The sequence below is a fragment of the Hyperolius riggenbachi genome, chromosome 6, assembly GCF_040937935.1.
Source record: "Hyperolius riggenbachi isolate aHypRig1 chromosome 6, aHypRig1.pri, whole genome shotgun sequence".
Classification (NCBI taxonomy): domain Eukaryota; kingdom Metazoa; phylum Chordata; class Amphibia; order Anura; family Hyperoliidae; genus Hyperolius; species Hyperolius riggenbachi.
This window is the reverse complement of record NC_090651.1, coordinates 82,218,236-82,245,465: the sequence shown is the minus strand read 5'-3', so window position 1 is coordinate 82,245,465 and position 27,230 is coordinate 82,218,236. Positions and strand designations below refer to the sequence as shown.

Below are 27,230 nucleotides of genomic sequence, written 5' to 3'. Positions count from 1 at the left end.
AGGTACAGCTTTGAGATGCGTTGGAGGAGAAGGAGTCAGAGAGGTAGGTGCTGCTGTTATCCAGTGGGAGGGACGGCGGTGCAGCTGTTTGTGGCGTGGGCAACACCCGTGCCGTAGCAGGTGAGGAATCGCTGCCAGGCTCCACAAGGTTCACCCAGTGCGCGGTAAGGGAGATGTATCGACCCTGGCCGAACGCACTCGTCCAGGTGTCAGTGGTGAGGTGAACCTTGCAGGCAACGGCATTCTTCAAGCTTCGGGTTATTTTGCTGACCACGTGCTCATGCAACTCAGGCACTGCAGAGCGCGCAAAGTGGTAGCGGCTGGGAACCACGTAACGTGGGATGGCCACTGACATCATGCCCTTGAAGCTGTTTGTCTCCACCAATCGATATGGCAGCATTTCGCAGGCCAGAAGCTTGGCTATGCTGGCTGTTACTGCCACGGCCCGGGGGTCATTTGCTGGCAATTTCCTCTTGCGCTCAAACATCTCCGACACAGACAACTGAACCGTAGCGCTGCACACGGAAGGGCTGTTGGTTGTTGTGTTTGATGAACACTGGGAGACCTCAAGAGCACTACTCCGGAAAGTGACAGTGTCAGCGTCGTCTGATGTTTGTGAATGTTGTGAACCACGCAATGGCTGGGCTACTGCTGCTGCTGAGGCGGGTCTGGTGGTGAGTCTGGTGAACCCAAGGGAGGCAGTGTTGTTTCTGGTACCCTGTCCTGACGCGTTTGCCCAAAGAGTGGGATGTTTGGATAGCATGTGACGGCTCATGCTGGTGGTGGAGAGGTTGTTAATATTTTTCCCCCTGCTCAGGCGGGTCTTGCACACCTTGCAAATCGCCATGGTAACATCCTCAGTGCAGTCTTCAAAGAAAGCCCAGACTTTGGAGCACCTGCCTCCTTGCTGGCGATTTCTGTTTGCTCCTCTTTTGCCTCTCACTTGAACTTCCACGCTTGTGGTGCCTGAAATTGCGCGCCGCCTACCTTGTGGCACAAGGCGAACTCGTGCAGCAGTGTGTTCTTCAACAGACTCATCTGTGCTGCTGCTACGACGGCGATGTTCTCGTTCACAAACAAAATCTGGGTCTCTGTCCACATTGTCCATACCCTCCTCTTCCATCTCCTCAAACTCGTCATATGTCATTGTGGGCCACCGCCGTGGAGTAGAGCTCCCCACAACAACCTCTGCGCAGCACACTCCAACGTCGTCTTCCAGATCTTGTCGGCCGACCTCCTGCAATTGCAACCCCTCCTGCCCAAATTGCTCTGGGATTTGGGTTTCCGAGTCCTCTTCGGACTCGCCTTGTATTTCAGTGCGCGGTGCATTTCCCACAGTTAACGGTTGTGAATCCAGGCACAACATTTCTGGCTGTTCCTCCATTGACCTTTGAAAGGTGGAAGTTTGTTGGGCTGGGAATAGCTCCTGCGAATACCCCATTGTGTCCTGAGGTAATTCATCGGACTGGTTATCTGGCAGTTGTGTGCGTGGTGTCGCTGCCGGTTGTGTCAGCTTTGTGCCCACTGGCTCCTTGTAACTGGCTGAGGACTCGGACCTCGTGCGTGATGTGCTGGTGCTGCTTAACCCACTGCTGGACGCTTGAGAGGTCATCCAAGTAATTATCTGGTCCTGTTCTTTTGGATTTGTGAGGGTTGTTGTCCTGGACAACATGGGCGGTATTGAGTGGGTTTTCTTGGGTGCTCCCCTGTGGCCTGTACGTGAACCGTCAGGGGAAACACCTCTTCCCTTGCCCCTCCCTCTTTCACCGGATTTCTTCCTCATTTCACTTATCCTTACAGTACACGCTGACTGGCAGCAGTACAGTGGCAGTACAGAAATGCTATACAGTACCACTATTCCCAGCAGCGACACAGAGCACAATGCTATACAGTGACGGGTGAGCGGTGTACCACTATTCCCAGCAGCGACACAGAGCACAATGCTATACAGTGACGGGTGAGCGGTGTACCACTATTCCCAGCAGCGACACAGAGCACAATGCTATACAGTGGCGAACGAGCGGTGTACCACTATTCCCAGCAGACACAGAACAGTACACAGAATGCTATATAGTGTGGCTGAACGAGCGGTGTACCACTATTCCCAGCAGACACAGAACAGTACACAGAATGCTATATAGTGTGGCTGAACGAGCGGTGTACTACTGTTCCCAGCAGACACAGAACAGTACACAGAATGCTATATAGTGTGGCTGAACGAGCGGTGTACTACTGTTCCCAGCAGACACAGAACAGTACACAGAATGCTATATAGTGTGGCTGAACGAGCGGTGTACTACTGTTCCCAGCAGACACAGAACAGTACACAGAATGCTATATAGTGTGGCTGAACGAGCGGTGTACCACTGTTCCCAGCAGACACAGAACAGTACACAGAATGCTATATAGTGTGGCTGAACGAGCGGTGTACCACTATTCCCAGCAGACACAGAACAGTACACAGAATGCTATATAGTGTGGCTGAACGAGCGGTGTACTACTGTTCCCAGCAGACACAGAACAGTACACAGAATGCTATATAGTGTGGCTGAACGAGCGGTGTACTACTGTTCCCAGCAGACACAGAACAGTACACAGAATGCTATATAGTGTGGCTGAACGAGCGGTGTACTACTGTTCCCAGCAGACACAGAACAGTACACAGAATGCTATATAGTGTGGCTGAACGAGCGGTGTACCACTGTTCCCAGCAGACACAGAACAGTACACAGAATGCTATATAGTGTGGCTGAACGAGCGGTGTACCACTGTTCCCAGCAGACACAGAACAGTACACAGAATGCTATATAGTGTGGCTGAACGAGCGGTGTACTACTGTTCCCAGCAGTGACACACAATGACTGGGGGGGACCCTGGCTAGCGTGGCTGGAGCGCGAACTACCCTGCCTGCCTACCCAAAGCTAAACCCACAGACAAATGGCGGAGATATGACGTGGTTCGGGTATTTATTTACCCGAACCACGTGACAGTTCGGCCAATCAGAGCGCGTTCGGGTCCGAACCACGTGACCCGTTCGGCCAATCACAGCGCTAGCCGAACGTTCGGGGAACGTTCGGCCATGCGCTCTTAGTTCGGCCATATGGCCGAACGGTTTGGCCGAGCACCGTCAGGTGTTCGGCCGAACTCGAACATCACCCGAACAGGGTGATGTTCTGCAGAACCCGAACAGTGGCGAACACTGTTCGCCCAACACTACCCTCCAGGTGTTAGACCCCTTGAAACATCTTTTCCATCACTTTTGTGGCCAACATAATTATTTTTTTTTTTCAAAGTTCGCATCCCCATTGAAGTCTATTGCGGTTCGCGAACTTTAACGCGAACCGAACCTTCCGCGGAAGTTTGCGAACCCGGTTCGCGAACCTAAAATCGGAGGTTCGGCCCAACTCTACTCATGGCTACTTATACTGGGGACACCTATAGACCTGGCTACCTGGGGGTACCTATTTTGGGGGAACTGCTGTCAGATTATCTGCATTTTTGTGGAATCGCTGTTATGTATTTTGGGGAACAGCTGCCAGATTATGTGTATGTTAGGGGAACGGCTGCTGCCAGATTACGTGTATTTTGGGGAACTGCTGCCAGATTGTGTATGTTTGGGGGACCACTACTGCCAGATTATGTCTTTTGGGTGTTACGTGTATTTTGGGTGATCCGCTGCCAGGTTTCGCGTATTTTGGGGAACTGCTTCCAAATTATGTGTATGTTGGGGGAACTGCTGCTGCCACATTGTCTATTTTGGGGGAACCACTTTGTCACGGACGGTTGCGGGGCCGCAGGCGCGTCCTGTAACCGCCCGTGAAGAAAAAGCGATCGCACTCGATTCCCTGCATCGATTGCGCTTTAAATCGATACAATCTGGGTTGAGTGTGTAGAGGGAGCTGAAGTCCTTTTCTTAGCAGAGAGAGCACCATCCTAAAGGCTGGATGGCTCTTTTGATATGCTAATGAGCCTGGGCCCAGAGAGTCCCTGGCTTCAAGCTGTGCGGATGGCCCATCCATCAGGTATAAGGTGACACCTAGCTGATCTCATGTAGATGTTAATTAACCAAGGGGTGATCAGGATGCCTAGGTGCAGCCAGGCAGGCTACAAATCTCCGGGAGGTCTTGACACCTTGCTCACTGGTAAAGATCAAAGGGGAAGTCAGCTGTTAGCAGCTAGAACACATCCTGAATAAACCTGAGTCTCATAGCATAACCCATAACTTCCCAGATCTGTCATATTTCTGGGGTTCCTGAGATGGCAGCTTCGCCAAACGTGGGGGAAGTGTAGCATGAGCCCCGGTGCTGGTTCTGAGGAAGTTTCAGAACATTCTGAGGTAAGGACTGCCAGTTAGGCAGTTTGAAAGTGCCTGATGATACCACAGGGGTCCCACCCCTCATGTCTGGTATCAGGGCGCTGGGTAAATCGAGACATACCTGAAAATGTTAATAAATCTGCCCTGACCTGTACGGTTCTGTGAGATAGAGCCCATATATGGGTAGATATGATTTCTAGCCCCCAGGACAAGGGGAGGGCTCATCTCATCTTCTAAGGGGGTGTATGGCTCCCCGCCCTCACTCCCTCCTACTGAAGCAGGGGCATAAGAATGGCAGAGGACCCAAACTCAGTGTCCTCCACACTGAAACATCTTGAACTCATCAGATGCCAGCTTGAGGATATGCTGGCATCCACCTGGTCTGAACTCTGAACTCAAATTGAAACCCAGAACTCTGTTTTCCCACAAAAAGGACATCTTTCCAGGAACTAAGTATTTTTCTCCCTTCTTTTATTTTTTATACTGGCTATTACTGTCTTAATAATTGTGATTTTAATAATTGTCTGTATATATTAATTGTTTATATTGCGTGAATAAACGACTTTCTCCAAGTCATTCACTGTCCGCTACCCTGCTTATCAGCACACACACAGAACTGATCCCGGGTCTCTGAAGATACGCTACTGTTTGTTTGTTGTTGGCTAGACAGAATACCGTGTGTTTAACCGTTTTATTTGCAGGACTAGTCAGTCAGTTAGTGGGCTCCACGGTCCCATGGTAACCGCGGTGGTGGCAGTTTACTCTGAACCAGTAGGTGACGTTGTAATTACCCGTGTCTCACAGGCTCCCTTCTGAGTTGTCTGCGGCTAATTCTTAACGGTTCCTGCGCATTGACTGCGACCAGAGTTCGCACGCTCTGTGCGCTGGCACCGTTTAGAAGGCTAAGTGCGGTCAGCCACTAGGGCTCCTGTGACACACTTCCATATTATCTGTATTTTGGAGGAACTTCTACCAGATTATGTGTCTTTTTGGTGAAATGCTGTCAGATTACATCAATTTTTGGGGGATACACTACGGCAGAGCTCAAACTTCCCCGGCAGACCTTTTACATCACTGCTAAGGTCATGTATATTTGGCCCCACCCATGACCACGCCCACGGTGTGCTTGACCACGCCCATTTTGGTGCGACGCGCTTCACGCGGCGCAGACGTTCTCCAGGTGAGTCCACTCACTTCTTTTCCCAGGACTAAACCCCTGTATTTCCCCATCGCTCCCTGCACCTGTGCAGTTTGCTATACAGACGTCCAGGAGCGCTCTGCACAGGTGCATTATGTAGTTGTGACATCACAACTACATAGTACACCTGCACAGAGTGCTCCCTCCCAGCTGCGTGAATGCATACAAGGATATGCTTTGCCAAGTAGCGCCTGCACAGGAAAGCCGCAATCACCCCAACCTGGAAGTAAGTTTGGGGAGTCGCTACTTAGTAACGGAGGGGGACAAAGGAGAAGGGGGGAGCAATGGGCATGAGGAGAGCCCACTAAACATGCCAGCTCCTGCCGTTATCATTTTATTTTCCACTAAGGTATCCTTAATCCTATGAAAGCTCTTACTGACCTGGCCTGTGAGCAGGCACAGCAGCCAGTGGGTGGACCGGGGAAGGGGGGGGGGGGTTGGGGCAGGCCTGATGATGCTTGAGGGGCCCCAAAATTTCTGATGGCGGCCCTGACTGCAGGCAACACTGGTGCAAAAGCTAGATGTGGAACTAAAAATCCAAGCAGTATATCTTTGAACTTGACTGTTTAAAGAGAACCCGAGGTGGGTTCTAAGAATCCTATTAGCACACAGAGGCTGGGTCTGCATATAATGCCCAGCCTCTGTTGCTGTACTCCACCCAGGCCCCCCCTGCGCTCTGCTGTCCCCCATAAATCACACAGCCGTGCTAGCGAAACGCAGCGTGTCGATAGCCGGCTGTTTTCATCTACACTGTCACTATCGCCGCTCCCCCGCCTACTCTATTTCTCCGCTCCCCACCTGCGTCCTTTCCCTCCAATCAGCGGGGAGGGAAGGGACGCAGGCGGGGAGTGGCGAGAGTGACAGTGTAGATGTAAACAGCCGGCTAGAGATGTCGCTAGCACGGCTGTGTGATTTATGGGGAACAGCAGAGCGCAGAGGGGGCCTGGGGGGAGACAGTATAGCAACAGAGGCCGGGCATTATATGCAGACCAACCTCTGTGTGCTAATAGGATTCTTAGAACCCACCTTGGGTTCTCTTTAGCAAGTACATATGCCAATGGTCTACCAGAGAGTCTATTTTAATACTAGAGCGAGAATGATGTAGAAGTGGAGCACCTTGTGAGGTAGAGGATTTTGACTGGTCACTCCTTGGAATTGTGCCCCAATTTTCTTTGCTTATGTTTTGATAAATCTGTTCCAGTGCTGTATGCATGCCTGGAAACTTTTTTAAAAAACGTTTTATTGGTGGGGTCATGTTTACAATTGAAATAAGGAATGGCTTTCATGAATGAGGTGTGATAATGCATCAGTCAAGCAGAGATCATATAAATAGGTCAGTATACCCTGAAATAACATAATTAGGAAGCAAAATGGCCCCCAAATAAAATAGGACATAGAAATTCTGCGTAATTTAAATATTTTGTGACGACAGGTATTTTGAACCAGACTCAAAGCAGCAAATGCAGTGAAAAATATTGGTGTTTGTTCCTCTTCTTTGTAACACATCCAGTGGCACAGGTGTATATGCAAAAAGGGCGTCGGGAAAAAAGGGCGCGGGGTGTAAACGATAAGCGGTAATCGCGTTTATAAAATATTGTGTTGTATTTCGTTTACAAATAATGTTTTACAAATTAAAAAACATTTAATAAAGTGTATGAAATCTCAAATTGAGAAAACGATAATCTTCCATGTTTTAAAAGTAAAACTTATAATTATGTTTGTTAAAAAAACGATAATATATGTTTAATCATTATAATTGTATATTATTGTGAATAACCTTCACTTATCGTTTCTTCATAAAATAAAATCTGAAAATATTGTTTATAATGATGAAAAAAAAAAGATAAGTGTGTTCGTAATAACTGTTGTAAAACATTAGTAAATATGCTGACGTATAAGGCGACTGGGCGTATAAGACGACCCCCAACTTTTCCAGTTAAAATGTAGAAGTTGGGGTATACCCGCCGTATAAGACTACCCCACAGTACGAGTGCTGGGTGTCACTTGTCAGGCCTGGTCCGGGTGTCAGTGTCGGGTGTCGGGCAGAGTTGTAAATACCTCATCCTGCCGTCATCTGGTGAAAAGATAGATAGATTGCGCTCTTGTTTAAAATAACTTCTTGTAATCGCTTCTGGCGAGCAGCCAATCGCACGAGTAGCAGTGCAGCTTCCGGCGTCACCTGACTGGTGACGTGTGCGCTCCACTGATTAATGTCATGCAGGGCTGTAATATGGGGCACACACGTCCCCAGTCAGGTGACGCCGGAAGCTGCACTGCTACTCGTGCGATTGGCTGCTCACCAGAAGCGATTACAAGAAGTTATTTTAAACAAGAGCGCAATCTATCTATCTTTTCACCAGATGACGGCAGGATGAGGTATTTACAACTCTGCCTGACACCCGACTCTGACACCCGGACCAGGCCACAAGTGACACCCGGCGTATAAGACGACCCCTGACTTTTCAGAAGATTTTTAAGGGTTAATAAGTTGTCTTATATACGCCGGTATATGCGGTACTAATCTTTTACTACAACTAAACCTAACCCTATTCTCACACAGAACGCTCCCTGTACCTATCCCTAACCCTAAGACCCCCCTGGTGGTGCCTAACCCTAAATCTCCCCTGATGGTGCCTAACCCTAAGACCCCCCTGGTGGTGCCTAACCCTAAGGACCCCCCCCCCGGTGGTGCCTAACCCTAAGACACCCCTTAGTGATCGCTTTATTATGTGGAGAATAATGTTTTACAAATAGTGACTGTAAAAAATATATTACAATTTACGTTACGTACTGATCGCTTTATTTTGTGAATAATAATGTTTTATAAACAGTAAGGGATAAAATATAAAAGTATGTTTTAGTTAATACGATAAATATGTTTAGTATTTTTGTAAATGTTATTCGTCACGGGCGCATTTTGTAAACTTAAACCATCATAAGCGCCCTTAGAAAACATTAAAGATCTCTGGTCGCCGTTTGAAACCGTTAATAATCTCCGGCGCCCTTTTTTCCTGTTCGGCGCCTATCAAATGATATTTATTATGGGAGTGAATGCCCACTTGCCTCATGCGCCCAAATTTCCTGCGTCCGTGGCACAAAGCTACATCTCTCAGATAGGCCTGATGTCACATAGGCCTGCTTTTAGGAGGTAGTGATCAGTGTGTGATAGAGGGACACATACACGCCATAAAGAGCTAATAGTGTTGTCTCCCCCTCATCCAAGGCAAGGTATGACCCAGAGTAATGAGTCATTAAAAAGTCACTGCTGTCGGTTGCAAAATCAACTGTGTTGTTTATTGTAGTTCATGCATACATTAGCAGAAGTACATATTTGAACATACTGGGTGATGACAGTGGGTAGTATAAAGCCTGATAGCCATTTTGGGCCCTGCAGGGCTTTTTCTGAAGCTGAGCTTTTTCCATACAGCTTGGGAAGAAGCGCTGTAGGGTACGAAACGGCCATCAGGCATTGCACCACCCACTGTCATCATCACCCAGTATGTTCAAATATGTACTTCTGCTCATGTGTGCATGAACTACAATAAACAACAAAACAACACAACTGATTTTGCAACTGACAGCAGTGCCAGATATCTTTACCAATTCTGTACGCGTTGTCTTCACATCCAGAGCAATAGCATATTAAGCTTTCTGAATGCCAGATGTACTTTAAGAGACTCTAAAGCCAAATAAAATCAATGCTTTTAACTTTTATTAATGTTAAGCACTATGGCTAGTGCTAGAACGCCACATCCCTGTGGCAAACGAGGGGTTTATACCCCCCAAATCCACTGTGCTAACTGCTGGGAGCACTTACTGATTGAGGCAGAGCTTAGGGCTGTAGCTCTGCCTCTTAGCGCATCAATCCCTGCTGATCGCCGCCTCTCCCCGCCCCTCTCAATCTGCCTTCACAGAGAGGGGCGGGGAGAAGCGGAGATCTGCGGGCAGAATGGAGGCAGAGCTGGAGCTCAAAGCTCTGCCTCCATGGGCAGTAAAATCCACGACCAAGAAAGTCGTGGATTTTGCACTGGGGGTTTGGGGGGTATAAACCCCTCGTTTTGCCACGGGAATGCCGTGTTTTAGCACTAGCTATAGTGCTTAACATTAATAAAAGATAAAAGCATTGATTTTATTTGGCTTCAGAGTTTCTTTAAAGTGTACCAGACGTGGAGTTGGAAGAGCAATTGGAACACAGAGACAATGTTAGATGGTAAATTGCATACCTCTGTGTCCTACCTGCTCTGCACTCCATCCCCCCAAGCGCCGCACTGCCCCCGCCCCCCCCCCCCCCCCCCCCCCAGAAATTGCCAACAAGGCTTGTCGGCATCTTAACCAAAAGATGGGGTGTTCCTTGAAGGAGATGGACGCCCTCCCTAGCATCAAAAACGCCCCTTCCCCGCCTATTCACAGCCTCTCTCCCTCCCCTTGCTCGCCTCGCTCTCCTTACTCTCCTCTCTGTGCTCTGCGATGAGAGAACAGAGCAGAGCTGCAGAGTCATGACCCTAGGGGTCACGAAAGTGAAGTACTGCATGGCTCAGTAGCAGCATTAAGCGACACTACCTGATTCAGCTGGCCCCACGGATCGGGTACTATGTTTTTTTGCACAGTTTTTTACCTTCTCAGGTTCTCCTTAAAACAACCTGAGGACCAGATTTTCTAATGGACCTTTCCATAAGGGATGTTTGTAATGGTGTGTGTGCGTGCGTGCGTGTTTGAAGGGGGGGAAGGTGAGCTACGCTACTTACTGAGGGTGCTGCTTCTCAAACCCCCAGCCCATTTGGGATCCCCCAACTTCTCCACAAGGCATCTCCTCACAGACCCGCATCCATGGACTACATCACTCGGCATGCATACAATCTCTCTGTGATGTTGGTCTAATGCTGCCCCTCCCACCTTAAAGTTATTTGACCATTTGGTTGATTACCCCCTTTGGAGTCCTTGTAAAACAATGGAAGCACTCACGTCCCTGAGTCCTTCCGAAGACGAGCAGGTCTGAAGTTCTGACGTAAGTGTGCAGTACGGATGCGCCCATCTTCAGAAGTCACTAATGATCAGTTATACTTTAGTATAGCAAGCCCTCTGTCTATACCAACCTGTATGGGTGACAAGGGGTTGAAAATGCTTTGGAAGGTGGACCTCACCACATTTTTTTATTTTACTTTTATCAGTTCAAACAATAGGTATATTTGCTTATACATCAGTATTGCGACTGTATAGCCGTTCCTGCCCAAAGCGTTGCCACTTCCATCAGGTTTCCAGGTGGACAGTACACACTGCTTATTAACCACCTGGAAACCCCAGCAGGAAATTCACTGTTTTTTCTGTAGTTATAAGTAAATTTATGCTACCAATAGGTATTGGCATTATCTGTCATTTAACAGCAATCCTATCGTAACTTTAAAATTTACCTTTTTGAAAGATTTGGTGATTCTAACATGTATGGGGGCTTTGCTGTTGTCGGCAGTGTTCTTCAATGCAATTCCATCACAAAAATTGCTGGTGAATTTGCAGAAATGTGTGAAGGCGAAAATTTGTGCAGAGTTGGGGCTGGTTCAGACGGACGCTTACGGAGCGTTTACCGCAAGCGTTCAGAATGTCGCGTTAAATGCTCCCATCAAGTGAATGGGAGCGTTTGCACCGAGCTTTTGCACGTGTTTACACGATCGCGGCGTTCGGTCCCGATTTTTGCTTGCGTTTGAGGTGCCCCTGGAAGCTACATATAGCTTACAGGGACGGCCAACCGCGACGGGTAATGTCCCCCTAGGGGAAGAAAAAACATGACCGCATCCGAACGCGACGCGAAGGCTGCTGAAAGCCTGACCGTGCAGCCGCCGCACGTCATCAAACGTGACGCCGCGCAGATGTCCGTGTGAACCAGCCCTAAGAAAGGACCAATTTGGCACCAGAGCGAACATACAATTCTCACTTACTCATCTCTAGAGACAACCCCATGATTTCAGGGGACAGCTGGTAAATGCCTTGCAGGCCATTTAGTTATTGGGAAGATAAATGACAAAGTTAAACTAAGCTTATGCATGGGACAGCTTGATTATCAAAGTGCTGCTCTTTTATAAAACCACATACTTAAATAGACAATGCCCTAAAAAATCCCACAAAATCTGGGGTGTTTGGGAGGATAGAATCATGGATTCCATGACCACGAGTTCTAACTTTATACCCATACTGGATAAAGACACATAATGGAAGGTTTTAGGTGCCATGCTTCGGGGTGCGTGGCTGGGAGAAACCAAATCTTAATCTCTAATTTCTTCTTTATTCTGGAGTGATACAGAGCCTTAGTTAGAAGCCTTATGTTAGAAGCTGATTAATACACCGCTCATTGATCACTGTAAAGAATTGGGCCCAGTAATGCTAATTTTCAGTGACTGATATATATCATGCTGTACAGTGGTGCTCACCGCCAGGTCGTGATCACGCTTACGCGTGGATTCACGACCATTTTGACACATTCCGCCTCTGACACGCTAAGCCGTGAATAGTTTTCAACCACGAAAATCTGCTTCGGCTTCGCGTGAATGCGGACAGAAATCCGCATTCACGCTCGTGAAACCCGGCGCTGAAGTCGTGGTTAGCGGAAATGCGTCAAACTATGCGGAAGTGACACATTGCAGGCCAATCAGAGGGCCCCAGCCAGGCCCTAGCAACCAATCACAGGAGGGGAGCTATGCCCTCCCCTCCTGAATATAAAGCGGCGGCCATGATGGAAAAGCTCTGTCCTTGCTAGACTGTGGTGCTGAGAGGATTATCTCCAGGCCATTGTTGTTTGAGCAAGTGCATTTATTGTGTTAAAAACAAAGCTTTTTTTTGCTAACACTGCTCTTATACTGTACACAGTTAGCTAGTCAGTGAGTGATTGCTGTAGTTAGTTGTAGTCAGTGTAGTGTAGTGTAGTGGGAGTGTGGGAGTCTAGTGATTATTTAACTGTGTGTAGTGCAGGCAGGTTCAGTGCTGCAGTGTAGTCAGTGTAGTGGGAGTGGGGATTATCTGTGTGTAGTGCAGGCAGGCAGGTTAGTGCAGCTGCAGTGTTCACTTGTATATTCCAGTGACAGTTATACACTTGTACTATTTGCAGGCAGCCAGTCACACCGCCGGCGCTGCCACTCTCTGCCAGCGCTGTTCATTCATTCTGTCAGTGACCTTGTGCCGTGCCCAGTGCCCACTGCTCGCTCGCTGGCATATAAGCCTCTCATTACACAGTGTGACATCCTTGTGTGCCCACTGCATTCTTCAGTGACCTAGTTGTATATCCAGTGCCCACTGCTGTGCCCACTGCATCCTTCAGTGACCTTGTACTGTGCCCACTGCATCCTTCAGTGACCTAGTTGCATATCCAGTGCCCACTGCTGTGCCCACTGCATCCTTCAGTGACCTTGTACTGTGCCCACTGCATCCTTCAGTGACCTAGTTGTATATCCAGTGCCCACTGCTGTGCCCACTGCATCCTTCAGTGACCTTGTACTGTGCCCACTGCATCCTTCAGTGCCGTTGTACTGTGCCTGGTGCATCCTTCAGTGACCTTGTACTGTGCCCACTGCATCCTTCAGTGACCTAGTTGTATATCCAGTGCCCACTGCTGTGCCCACTGCATCCTTCAGTGACCTTGTACTGTGCCCACTGCATCCTTCAGTGACCTAGTTGTATATCCAGTGCCCACTGCATCCTTCAGTGACCTTGTACTGTGCCCACTGCATCCTTCAGTGACCTAGTTTTATATCCAGTGCCCACTGCTGTGCCCACTGCATCCTTCAGTGACCTTGTACTGTGCCCACTGCATCCTTCAGTGCCGTTGTACTGTGCCTGGTGCATCCTTCAGTGACCTTGTACTGTGCCCACTGCATCCAGTGATTCATTACTAGCAACATGTCTGGCAGGGTTTCGCGGGGTGAGAGGAAAGGGAGTTCAATTGCCTCAGCCACTTCTGGGACTGCTCCACGTCCAGGAAGAGGACGCCCAGCTGTACGTGGTCGTGATGCAGCAGAAAGGGGGGCAGCAAAGCCTGGGCCGAGTAAGCGGACACCATTGTCCAAATATTTTAAAGTTTCTGGTCCCCGTGTGGTGGTTGAGCAAATGGAACCTGACGTACTCATGGACATCATGACTTCCTCCCAGACCTCTACTGTGAGCACCACTCCAAGCAGCAGCAGCAGCAGCCAACGTCCCACGCTTGTTGTGACATCCACCCCAGCACCCACTGGTCAGCAGCCCTCCCAGGATGACAGCGTTCTGTCCCTCAGTCCGGCATCTGGGAACCTGCTGATGCAAGAAGCTCAGGACTTACTGGGGACTGATGTGGCAGAGATTGAGATCGGGCCACAATCACAAGCGTTGTTGAGTTCTGGTGATGAAGAAGAGGGGTCTGTGTCTGGGGAAGTAGGGACAGAAGAGGAGGCGGGGGAGTCAGAGGAAGAGCTGGATTATGATGATGCTGCTGATGATGACGACGTTGTGGACCCTAACTATGTGCAGCCTGCTGAGTCCGGGGAAGATTGGTCAGAGCAGGATGACGAGTCGCCTAGGCAAGGATATCGCCATATGTCAGGCAGGGGCATCAGCAGCAGTGGGCGTGGAGGAAGTAGACAGGACACTGCTTCAGCCGGCACCACCACGCAACCCCCGGCAACTACTACCACACATTGTTCCGCTGCACCCTCTGCTAGTGGGGGCCGCAGTAAATTAAAGTCACCAGTGTGGGATTGCTTTGACGAATGTACTGATGACAAAAGGTATGCGGTGTGCAGGTTATGCAGCAAAAGATTGAGCCGTGGGAAAAGTCTGAGCAAGATGGGTACCTCATTCCTCCAGGGCCACCTGAGAAGCCGCCACTGCCGCGAGTATGCGGAGTTTAAGAGGAAGCAGGCACTGCTGGCAGGGGTTCCTGAGAGCAGAAGGTCCACCAGCGCAGCAGCATCATCCCTCCCTCAGGGTCGTGAATCCCCCAAAGCAGCAGCAGTAGTAGCACGCAAGCGCTCTTCCACCTCGGCTACTCAGGACACAGACATTGAGGCTGGCAGCCAGTGGTCGTCTCTCTCCTCTGTCTCCCCTGCATCCCAGCGTCGTCAGACCCTGCTGAGCGACACCTTTCAGGGTCTGACCAAGCCTCTGCCTCCAAGCCACAGGCGGATCCGCAAACTAAATGGCTTGCTGGCCCGGGCCATGGCATCACAGCTGCTTCCCTACTCCCTGGTGCAGGAGGGGAGCGCCATGCGGACGCTGCTCCAATTTGGCATCCCCGAGTGGCAAATCCCCAGTCGCCACTATTTCAGCAGGAGCGCGATCCCAGCACTCCACAAGTTTGCGGTGGAAAACGTGGCCCGTTCCCTGGACTACTCTGTGGGCAAGCGGGTCCACGTGACCATGGACTCGTGGAGTAGCAGATTTGGGACAGGTCGCTACCTGTCCTTTACGGCCCACTGGGTGACACTGATGGAAGGGAGGGAGGACAAGAGCGCATCAGCCCAGCTAGTGGTGCCACCACGCGGGATCAGGGGGGATGCAGAAGGGTCCTGTCACGACACTCCCTCTGCACCCGGAAAGCAAGCCCGCCTCGGCGGCAGCAGCAGCGCCAAGCCTCGGCACTGCCAAGCCCTTTTAAAATTGGTGACCCTGAGGAAGGAGAGGCTTACGGCCACCAACGTCCTGGCCGCCCTCAGGAAGCAGGAGTGGAGGTGGCTGACCCCCAGAGGCCTGGAAGTGGGGTATGTGGCAGCCGATAACTGGGCCAACCTGGTGGCAGCAGTGCAGCAGGGAAACCTCCAGCACATCCCCTGCTTGGCCCATGTGCTCAATCTTGTGGTGCAGCACTTCTTACGCACCTACCAGGGGATGAGCGAGCTGCTGCAGGATGCCCGGGCGGTGGTACGCTTTTTCCGCCTGTCAGCCACTGCCTCTGCACTCTTGTCCACCTTACAGCAGCAGTATGGAAGGCCACAACACCAGCTGATCATCGACATGCCAGTTCGCTGGAATTCGACTCTGGCCATGTTGGAGCGGCTGTGTCAGCACAGGCTGGCTCTTAGGGCCTACATGCTAGACCCAAGTGTCCCCAGCAACCAGCAAGTCCCTATGATTACTGCCACTCAGTGGACACTGATGCAGCAAGTATGCCTGGTGCTGAGTCCCTTCCTGGAGGCAACCAAGATGTTTCAGTGAGGAGCGGGCCTCTGTGTGCCAGTGGGTGCCCTTGGTTTGTCTACTGGAGCAAGCAATGGACAATTTAATTGAGCGTGGGGATGAAGCCCTGAGGCAGTTGGAAGAACAGGAGCAGATGGCAGCACAGTCCAGCTCAGAGGAGGGCTCACAGCAGGTAGTGGAAGAGTTGGAGGTCCCTAACCTGAATGAGGAGGAGGAGCAGAGTGCAGCAGGCGTTGTACGTGGATGGCGGTTTGAGGAGGACAATGACATGGCACAGGAAGAGGACAGGCATGCATTATGGGACAATGGCGAGGACGAGGAAGATCTTGCTGGCAGGGCCCACTTGTTTCCCATGGCTGTGCACATGTTGCGCTGCCTTCGCAGGGACCCACGGGTGATCCAGATGCGTTCAAGGGAGGACATCTGGATTACCTTGATGCTTGATCCCCGTCTGAAGGGGAAGCTGGGAGACTTAATGACGCCATCCATCACCGAGCAACGCACAAGGGAGTTGAAGGAGGCCCTTTTGGGCAGACTACTGGAAGCATTCCCCCAGCCTTCCACCCCCACTGTAACTGCTCTGCCAAGCCAGCAAGAGGTGCCTGCCATTGCCACTAGCAGCACAACAACAAGCACCAGCAGCAGCAGCAGCAACTGGCGCCCCGGAGACCTGAAGAGCCTAAGCAAGAGCCTGTATGCAGTGCAGCAGCCCAGAACAGAGGTGCCCGCCACAGCATCCACCACCAACCAGCACAAGCAACGACTGACCACCATGGTGTCTGACTATATGGGGTCATCCAGCGGGCTCAATGACACCGACAGCCCCGTGGACCCCTTGGAGTACTGGGTCAAGAGACTGGACATCTGGAGCGAGCTTTCCCAGTACGCCCTGGAACTCCTATCCTGCCCTCCTTCCAGTGTCCTCTCAGAGAGATGCTTTAGTGCGGCCGGTGTCGTGGTCACAGAGAAGCGCTCTTGGCTCTCCCACGCCTCTGTGGACAAACTCACCTTCCTGAAAATCAACCAGGCTTGGGTGGAAGGTGAGTTCCTGGCCCCTATTGTCGGACACAGGGGGACATGAAGTGGCTGCTGCATGTGCTGTTGTTAACTATGCCTGCCTTTATAAAGACAGTTACTACCTGCCTAGTGCCTACCTTGGTTAATTTTTTAGTGTTATGGTACTACTACCAGTAAATTGCCATGGTCCTCCTTCTGAGCTGCTGAACTGACCGCACGCTTTGTCCTCCTGACTCAGTCGCTACTACACTCTGCGTTCACACTGCCCGGGTCACTGGGTGCATTTAATTTTTTGGCCAGCACTATGACGCTGTGCTACTACTACTACCACCAGTATGTTGCCATGGTCCTTCTGTGCTGCTGAACTGACCGCCCGCATTGTCCTCCTCCTCCTGACTCAGTCGCTTCCACCAATGTACTCTGTCTGCGTTCACACTGCCCGGGTCACCAGGTGCATTTAATTTTTTGGCCAGCACTATGACGCTGTGCTGCTACTACTACCACCAGTATGTTGCCATGGTCCTTCTGTGCTGCTGCTGAACGCCCGCTTTGTCCTCCTCCTTCTCCTGATTCAGTCGCTACCACGGTACCACCAATGCACTCTGTCTGCGTTATCACTGCCCGGGTCACCGGGTGCATTTAATTTTTTGGCCAGCACTATGACACTGTGCTACTACTACTACCACCAGTATGTTGCCATGGTCCTTCTGTGCTGCTGCTGCTGAACTGACCGCCCGCATTGTCCTCCTCCTCCTGACTCAGTCGCTTCCACCAATGTACTCTGACTGCGTTCACACTGCCCGGGTCACCGGGTGCATTTAATTTTTTGGCCAGCACTATGACGCTGTGCTGCTACTACTACCACCAGTATGTTGCCATGGTCCTTCTGTGCTGCTGCTGCTGCTGAACTGAACGCCCGCTTTGTCCTCCTCCTCCTCCTGATTCAGTCGCTACCACGGTACCACCAATGCACTCTGTCTGCGTTATCACTGCCCGGGTCACCGGGTGCATTTAATTTTTTGGCCAGCACTATGACGCTGTGCTGCTACTACTACCACCAGTATGTTGCCATGGTCCTTCTGTGCTGCTGCTGCTGCTGAACTGAACGCCCGCTTTGTCCTCCTCCTCCTCCTGACTCAGTCGCTACCACGGTACCACCAATGCACTCTGTCTGCGTTATCACTGCCCGGGTCACCGGGTGCATTTAATTTTTTGGCCAGCACTATGACACTGTGCTACTACTACTACCACCAGTATGTTGCCATGGTCCTTCTGTGCTGCTGCTGCTGAACTGACCGCCCGCATTGTCCTCCTCCTCCTGACTCAGTCGCTTCCACCAATGTACTCTGACTGCGTTCACACTGCCCGGGTCACCGGGTGCATTTAATTTTTTGGCCAGCACTATGACGCTGTGCTGCTACTACTACCACCAGTATGTTGCCATGGTCCTTCTGTGCTGCTGCTGCTGCTGAACTGAACGCCCGCTTTGTCCTCCTCCTCCTCCTGACTCAGTCGCTACCACGGTACCATCAATGCACTCTGTCTGCGTTATCACTGCCCGGGTCACCGGGTGCATTTAATTTTTTGGCCAGCACTATGAAGCTGTGCTGCTACTACTACCACCAGTATGTTGCCATGGTCCTTCTGTGCTGCTGCTGCTGAACTGAACGCCCGCTTTGTCCTCCTCCTCCTCCTGACTCAGTTGCTACCACGGTACCACCAATGCACTCTGTCTGCGTTATCACTGCCCGGGTCACCGGGTGCATTTAATTTGTTGGCCAGCACTATGACACTGTGCTACTACTACTACCACCAGTATGTTGCCATGGTCCTTCTGTGCTGCTGCTGCTGAACTGACCGCCCGCATTGTCCTCCTCCTCCTGACTCAGTCGCTTCCACCAATGTACTCTGACTGCGTTCACACTGCCCGGGTCACCGGGTGCATTTAATTTTTTGGCCAGCACTATGACGCTGTGCTGCTACTACTACCACCAGTATGTTGCCATGGTCCTTCTGTGCTGCTGCTGCTGCTGAACTGAACGCCCGCTTTGTCCTCCTCCTCCTCCTGATTCAGTCGCTACCACGGTACCACCAATGCACTCTGTCTGCGTTATCACTGCCCGGGTCACCGGGTGCATTTAATTTTTTGGCCAGCACTATGACGCTGTGCTGCTACTACTACCACCAGTATGTTGCCATGGTCCTTCTGTGCTGCTGCTGCTGCTGAACTGAACGCCCGCTTTGTCCTCCTCCTCCTCCTGACTCAGTCGCTACCACGGTACCACCAATGCACTCTGTCTGCGTTATCACTGCCCGGGTCACCGGGTGCATTTAATTTTTTGGCCAGCACTATGACACTGTGCTACTACTACTACCACCAGTATGTTGCCATGGTCCTTCTGTGCTGCTGCTGCTGAACTGACCGCCCGCATTGTCCTCCTCCTCCTGACTCAGTCGCTTCCACCAATGTACTCTGACTGCGTTCACACTGCCCGGGTCACCGGGTGCATTTAATTTTTTGGCCAGCACTATGACGCTGTGCTGCTACTACTACCACCAGTATGTTGCCATGGTCCTTCTGTGCTGCTGCTGCTGCTGAACTGAACGCCCGCTTTGTCCTCCTCCTCCTCCTGACTCAGTCGCTACCACGGTACCATCAATGCACTCTGTCTGCGTTATCACTGCCCGGGTCACCGGGTGCATTTAATTTTTTGGCCAGCACTATGAAGCTGTGCTGCTACTACTACCACCAGTATGTTGCCATGGTCCTTCTGTGCTGCTGCTGCTGAACTGAACGCCCGCTTTGTCCTCCTCCTCCTCCTGACTCAGTTGCTACCACGGTACCACCAATGCACTCTGTCTGCGTTATCACTGCCCGGGTCACCGGGTGCATTTAATTTGTTGGCCAGCACTATGACACTGTGCTACTACTACTACCACCAGTATGTTGCCATGGTCCTTCTGTGCTGCTGCTGCTGAACTGACCGCCCGCATTGTCCTCCTCCTCCTGACTCAGTCGCTTCCCGCTGCTGCACTCTGCGTTCACACTGCCCGGGTCACTGGGTGCATTTAATTTTTTGGCCAGCACTATGACGCTCTGCTGCTAGCCTGCTACTACTACTACCAGTATGTTGCCGTGGTCCTTCTGTGCTGCTGAACTGACCGCCCGCATAGTCCTTCTCCTGACTCAGTCGCTACCACCACTGCACTCTGCGTTCACACTGCCCGTGTCCACTGACAACTCTGCTGCGATGTCATTGCTAATTGCTGCAAAAAACAAAAAAAAACAAATTACAAAAACCTCTCTGGGGCCTTTTTGGCGTCAGCCACTCATCCTCCTCCAGCGGTACCTTCGCCGCCAAGTGCCATTGGAACTCGCCTTCACCTCTTTGATTGCTTAACGCGTATATCCCTTTTTAAAACCACGTATTACCAATTAATAGCCCCATTTACAGTGGTGATTTGTCTTTAAAAGCCATTAAAAAAAAAAAAAAAAAAAAAAATTGGGAATTTTTTATGTTGAAGTTATGTTGCCCCTTATCACCTCGATAATCCATGCAATTTGGGGGATTGTAGCATGTATGGGGGCTTTGTTATTAACGTTAAAAGACATTCCGCCTCCGGGCGGGAATCCACGCGTGATTACGCCATTCACGGCAGAAAATCCGCGTGGTTGCGTGGACGCGGACGAAAATCCGCATGCGGCGGGGCCGAATGCAGATTTTTATTTTTTTTTGCAACCACGCGGATTGCCGAATTCGTGGATGAGGCACATCCGAGCACCTCTGATGCTGTATGCTTCCAATGAACTTCGATGTATGGCTCTAGATATCTGTACCATTTTCTATCTGTTGTACCTTTATTACAACATAAAAATTCAACTGTTCAACTGTTAAAAAAAACAAAACAAAAGCTAAGCTTATGTATTCACAGAGTGAGAGATAGTGGCAGTGCACATCCCAATACAACCAGCTTGTATTTCTTCAATTTAAAAATATATATATGTAATCTTCAATATAGCATAAATTACATAAATTACAATGGGCATGTAATCCTATACTTTATGGAGGAGTCGGGACACCTTGGACTTGGTCCTGAAGTAGCACTGGGTGGCCCGGTGCAAAACGGCTGTCGACACTGTACTGACTTGTATTCAACTTCTCCGTAAAGTATAGGATTGCATGCCCATTGTAATTTATGCTACATTAAAGGGATTCCGAGCAGTGCAAAAACTATGGAAAGATGCATATCATTTTAAAGCTCTCTTTTTCCTCTCTCCAATGATATATAAACCACCACCCTACGCCTTTTAGTTTTCGCTATTTTCGCGATTGAAATTGCCGCGGCCGCGATTTCAATCACGAAAATAGAGAAAACTAAAAGGTGTAGGGCGACAATTTAGAAAGAGGAGAAAAAGAGCTTTAAAATGATATCCATCTTTCCATAGTTATATTGTATTACACAGGGCGACTTTTTCCTAAAGTCAGCAGCTCCATTCAGCAGAATGGATTCTGCACTGCTCAAAGTCCCTTTAACCACTTGCCGACCGCACGCTTATGCGAGCGGCTGCTTCCTGTCAATTCACGGCGGGGGGCTCCGTGAATAGCCTGCGGGCCGCTGATGGCGGCTCGCAGGCTAAATGTAAACACAAGCGGAAATATTCCGCTTTGTTTACATTGTACGGCGCTGCTGCGCAGCAGCACCGTAAGGCAGATCGGCGATCCCCGGCCAATCAGCGGCCGGGGATCGCCTCCATGTGACAGGGGACGTCCTGTCACTGGCTGCACAGGACGGATAGCGTCCTGTGCAGCCCGGATCACCGGGAGGGAGAGGTAGGAGAGGGAGGGGGGTGAATGTCACCGCGGAGGGGGGCTTTGAGGTGCCCCCCGCAACTAGCCTGCACGCAGGAGCGATCAGACCCCCCCTGCACATCATCCCCATAGGGGAAAAAAAAGGGGGGCGATCTGATCGCTCTGCGTGCACCCTGATCTGTGCTGGGGGCTGCAGAGCCCACCCAGCACAGATCACAACAAACAGCGCTGGTCCTTAAGGGGGGGTAAAGGGTGGGTCCTCAAGTGGTTAAAGATTACATATATTTTTAATTAGAAGAAAAAAAAAGCTGGTTTTATTGGGATTTGCGTTGCCACTCCCTCTTTCTTTCTTTCTCTCTCTCTCTCTCTCTCTCTCTCTCTCTCTCTCTCTCTCTCTCTCTCTCTCTCTCTCTCTCTTTAAATGCATACATTGTAACTGGAACTTTGGGAGGAGCTCTCCTTGATGGTCCTGTGTGACTTGTGAGTCTTCCTTCTTTTTGATTGCCTGTGATGTTAAAATAAGCTTATATTGGCATGGTACCTGTATGAGTAAAACCATAGACCAGTACTCAATTAGTATATACAAAACAGTCCCAAGACTATATGGGTGTCCCTCGGGGCGATTTTGCACGTCCCTGTTGGCTTCTACGGACAGCACATCTTTGTGCTGTGTTTGGACACTCTGCACTTTAGATTGCGGTCTCTTAACCTTGGGTTTTATCCTGATATTTACATATTTGTATGCCTCTGAGGAAGCGGCTTGTGGCCGTGAAACATGTGTCAGGCAGCTTATGGTACTGTAGAGTGGATCTTTGTATGAATTGTCTACATTTCACGACTGCAATCGAGAAGATTTTGTACTATTGAGGAATGAAGACTGATGCTGTTCCTATTCAAATCCCTATAGTCTTGGGACTGTTTTGTATATACTAATTGCATATTGTGCTGGCGTGGAACCATACTAGAGTATTTTATTTGAAGATATCTTGACCTAGACCAGTACTGCCAGTCTTACATTGCTGTCAAAGGGTGGGCAAAGCAGGGGATGGATGCCCATAAGCCCACCATGCACCGAATGCCCATTTCTGAAGAAAAAGGAGATCAGGCCACTGTCTATTGTCAGCTGCTCTGGCTAGGAGTAGAGAGTGGCAATCAGAGGTGCAGCTTTTACCAAGAAGCAGTAAAAGTTTTGTTCCTGCGAGCAGACAAATTTGATAGATGCTCAGTGACCAAGGCCTCCAATTCATGTCTGACCTGTGGAAGCAGGGCCGGGCCGAGAGGCTCCAGCCTCAGGGCGCAGTGTAGGAGGGGGCGCACAACTCACTCAGCTATCATTCACCTATTGTGTTTGAAGCCAGGAGAAATAGGAAAAGGAGTACATGGCAGTGATTGCAAGCCAGATAACTTGAGTTTAAGGTGTTGAAGTGGACTGGGGCCCAGGGGCTCCTCTTAGTCTAATAGCAATCAGTGTGTAATGGCTGGGGTGAGAGGGATGGAGGGACGCACTTTGGTGTCTCAGCCTTGGGTGCTGGAGGACCTTGTCCCAGCTCTGTGTGGAAGGCTCTTTGTGCAAAAATACAGATGACAAATACCATTGCTAATCCTTAAAGACTACCTCCGGTCCCCCCCAAAAAAAGTTAAATGGCAATACATATATGTAGTCTATGCACTGTGTACAGTTAGACGAACATGCATCTGGTACATCGTATTGTCTAGAACAGACACACATTTATATCTTTAGTAGCACCTCCATCTTTCTCCTCATGCTGATGCCCTGCAAGTACACCTTCAGCATTGTGTCCTTTCCTCCAACATGTTGTCCTCTCCTCCAGCCTTGGGTACTTCCTGTCATGCAAAAATGCCTGTGAAATCCCGCACATGCTCTGTACAGATTATGGGCTGGACTGATGACATGATAAGAGCCAGGCTTGTTTTGGTACAGCACAATGCTGGAAATACATGGTTTGTTTTTGAGGTGATTAGATGGTTCAATAGATAATTTCCGACATGTCCAATCTCAAACCTTTTCGATCCCTTCGCCACTCGATTTCTGATAGAAGTGAATGGAAAAAGATAAGAAAAACGAGCGGAAGATAAGAGAATCTACTGCAGAATCGAGTGGCAAAAAGGATTGAGAGGAGAATTGAGCGCCAGAAACGAACCGTGTATTCTCAGGCTCCAAGTATGAGAAACAGAGTAGAGGCAGAGCAGAGTGCAGGGGCGTAGCAATAGGGGTTGCAGAGGTTGCAACCGCATCGGGACCCCGAAGGGTCCTCCCTCAACTACAGTATTAGCTCTCTATTGGTCCTGTGCTCATAATAATCACTTCTATAGATACTTTGAATAGTGGTAATCATTAACAGACGGTTCCCCATCCCCTTCTTGCACTTATGAAAGTGTAGTTGCCATTGGCAGGTTTTGATACACCGTATCAATTGTTATGTATAGAGTGCTTGGGGGGGCCCCATTGTAAAACTTGCATCGGGGCCCACTGCTCCTTAGCTACGCCACTGGCAGAGTGATTATAAAGATAAGAAATCTGAGACAGCATCCTATCATTCTTATCCCAAATGTCTGCCTGCCTGGATCAGATAACATCTCTTTTCACGGTGGGTGTAGGCTAGGACCATGACATGGGGGTGGGTGGAGTCATGACATGAATCCCCCAGCATCCTTTGCAGCTATGGCTAGGAAATAAATAAAATTGCCAGGGCCTGATTTCAGACGGGGCAGGGATTTCAACAAGCCCGTATGTGGAATACCCTGGAACTGAGAAAATCATACTTTATTATGTGTAATTTATTATCTCTTGGCAACTTATCAGGCTTAAAGCAATCTGTAATTTTATAATTTTTTAGGTACTCTTTAACTTCTTACTCACCGCAGACTAGTAGCCTCTATGAGCACTTCAATAGGATATATAAATACTGAATAATATTAATAAAGAAAAAATTGTTGAGAGCATGTTTAGACTTGCAGGGGAAGGACTGGAAGTGGTATTTTCCCCATGCACTGTTTGCATGATACAGAAAGGTATCCCAGGTGTCCACTGTCTCACCCTTTGAACTACAACAAGGTAGAAAAGTCATAAAACCTTTGGACCTCCTGCTCCATGAGACTTTTAAAGTTAAGGGCAACAGATACAAAATAGAATCGCTGGTTGGCATTGTAAGAGAAAACTTGGGCTTAATAGAAACAAATGTGTCTCCACAGATATGTACATCAATCTTGAAAGAAGCAAAGAAGTTTGGTTCTACAAGTGGTACAGTCCCTCTGAGAAAAAAAAGGATAGTTGGAATCGGAGCATTGCTTTTCAGCGCTGCTAGATTTAGGCGCAGCCGGCGCCTCCATAGACTACAATAGGAATCATTCCTATTGCAGCGCTCAGTGAGTAACGTCGGCTCCGTCAGAAGACGGAGCCGAGGTTGCTTAAAAACATAATAATTCGGCCTCCAGCAATCGCTGGAAGCCGAATTATTTAATTCCCCCACTATCCATGGCGGGCTGGAGGGGGAATAGTAATTAAATCGGCCCGGACTTGTGCGGAAGCAGGATCAGCCATATACCGCTGTATCCTGCGCCCAAGTCTACCGGCGCCGATTTCAAATGTACTCGTTGGAATTGATACACTTGAAACACTGCTAGCTTTTGTCCATAGCACTGGAGGTTATTGGGGTGGTCGGAGCCTTCATTTTTTTATGTTGCATCTGTAACTAATTACAGAGGATTTCTGAAAGGGTACTGAATTAGTAGATGTGCATTTGAGTGTACTATAATTTCTTGTTTAAAGAGTACCTGAGATGGTGCGAAAGAAAAAAATTATACATACCTGTGGTTTCTAGCCCGCTCCAGGCTGATCACTCCCCCACCATCCTCCTGCGTCATCTGGATTATAATTGGCCCTGGAAAGTCCTTTAGTCGGGGCCAGTTGGTGCAGGAACAGTCTAGCTGTGCATGCTCCCTCCTCGCGCTCCAGTGGCTCTGCGCCTGCGCAGTAGTACTGCAGAGGCACTGCGTTGGGGAATCCGTGACCAGGCTGCGCTTGCGCAGTATGCCACAGACTGGAGGGCATTCTGGTCCGAATTATGGACGATCCAGACGATGAGGGAGTAATCAGCCTGGAGGAAGCCTCAGGTATGTATAATTTTTTTCTTTTGCACCATCTCAGGTTTCCTTTAAATCAAACCAAGACAGGGTAAATGTATCTGGAAGCTGAGCACTGCAAAACACAGGTCCCTGTGTACCAATAATGCCTGCTACAACTAAGATCTTCCTTTTTGTTGCCCCAAGCTCTTCAGTAGAAAAACACCTCAACAGCAACTTCCTAGTCACTAGAGGGTGTGGCTGTTATTATTCAGATTGTCATATGGCAAATATAGCATACCGTGCCAGTCTATTTACTAAATAGTCACAAGCTGGATGCACAGACACCAACAGCTACAATGGCATCTTATTTATCTGTGGATATATACCAAGTCTTCTATATCATAGCTGCTTTTTTCCTCTCAGTGCTGCTCCTGAAGACCTTCCAGATGTTCCAGAAGAGATGGGCCCTTGTAAAAGCTCTGGAGTCATTTCCTGGACCCCCCACCCACTGGCTATATGGAAACACTCACCAGGTACAACATACAGGAAGCAAGATGCACTTCACTGGAGAAAGTAACCTAAATGCACGCTGCCAGTTTTCTGGGTACTGTCACATAGTTATTAAAGTGTATCTCATCTTATCTAAGTGTGGTCAGACTGTTATCTCATAGCCTGTTATTGTTATTAATTATATTCATAAAATCCTGCAGTTCTAGCTTGACAATCCCCATACAGGATGCTGTGCTGCCTGATCCCGAGTTAATTGAGATAAGTTGAGCTGTAGTGGGGTGGTGTGAGGTGAGCTATAGTGGGGTGTTGTGAGGTGAATTGTAGTGGGGTGGTGTGAGGTGAAGCGTAGTGGTGTGAGGTGAACTGTAGTGGGGTGATGTGAGATAAGCTGTAGTGGGGTGGTGTGAGGTGAATTGTAGTGGGGTGGTGTGAGGTGAGCTGTAGTGGGGTGGTGTGAGGTGAACTGTAGTGGGGTGGTGTGAGGTGAACTGTAGTGGGGTGGTGTGAGGTGAACTGTAGTGGGGTGGTGTGAGGTGAGCTGTAGTGGGGTGGTGTGAGGTGAATTGTAGTGGGGTGGTGTGAGGTGAACTGTAGCGGGGTGGTGTTAGTTGAGCTGTAGTGGGGTGGTGTGAGGTGAACTGTAGTGGGGTGGTGTTAGTTGAGCTGTAGTGGGGTGGTGTGAGGTGAATTGTAGTGGGGTGGTGTGAGGTGAATTGTAGTGGGGTGGTGTGAGATGAGCTGTAGTGGGGTGGTGTGAGGTGAATTGTAGTGGGGTGGTGTGAGGTGAACTGTAGTGGGGTGGTGTGAGATGAGCTGTAGTGGGGTGGTGTTAGTTGAGCTGTAGTGGGGTAGTGTGAGGTGAATTGTAGTGGGGTGGTGTGAGGTGAACTGTAGTGGGGTGGTGTGAGATGAGCTGTAGTGGGGTGGTGTGAGATGAGCTGTAGTGGGGTGGTGTGAGATAAGCTGTAGTGGGGTGGTGTGAGATGAGATGTAGTGGGGTGGGGTGAGGTGAATTGTAGTTGGGTGGTGTGAGATGAGCTGTAGTTGGGTGGTGTGAGATGAGCTGTAGTTGGGTGGTGTGAGGTGAATTGTAGTGGGGTGGTGTGAGGTGAAGTATAGTGGTGTGAGATGAGCTGTAGTG

The 27,230-nt window shown here is 49.7% G+C and overlaps 1 protein-coding gene across 6 annotated transcripts in view; it reads left to right on the top strand.

Moving 5' to 3' along the window:
• The window catches only part of LOC137520974 (cytochrome P450 4B1-like), a 169,713-nt gene that overhangs the window by 86,133 nt on the left and 56,350 nt on the right, over nt 1-27,230 (top strand). For 4 of the 6 annotated variants that reach the window (XM_068239616.1, XM_068239614.1, XM_068239615.1 and 1 more), the window contains one exon: nt 26,003-26,112. In XM_068239616.1, the coding sequence (XP_068095717.1) occupies nt 26,026-26,112 (87 nt within the window). In that variant the 5' untranslated portion in view covers nt 26,003-26,025. Of the gene's footprint in view, nt 1-25,921; nt 26,113-27,230 lie in introns of those variants that run through there. The other 2 variants (XM_068239612.1, XM_068239611.1) reach the window with 1 other exon arrangement.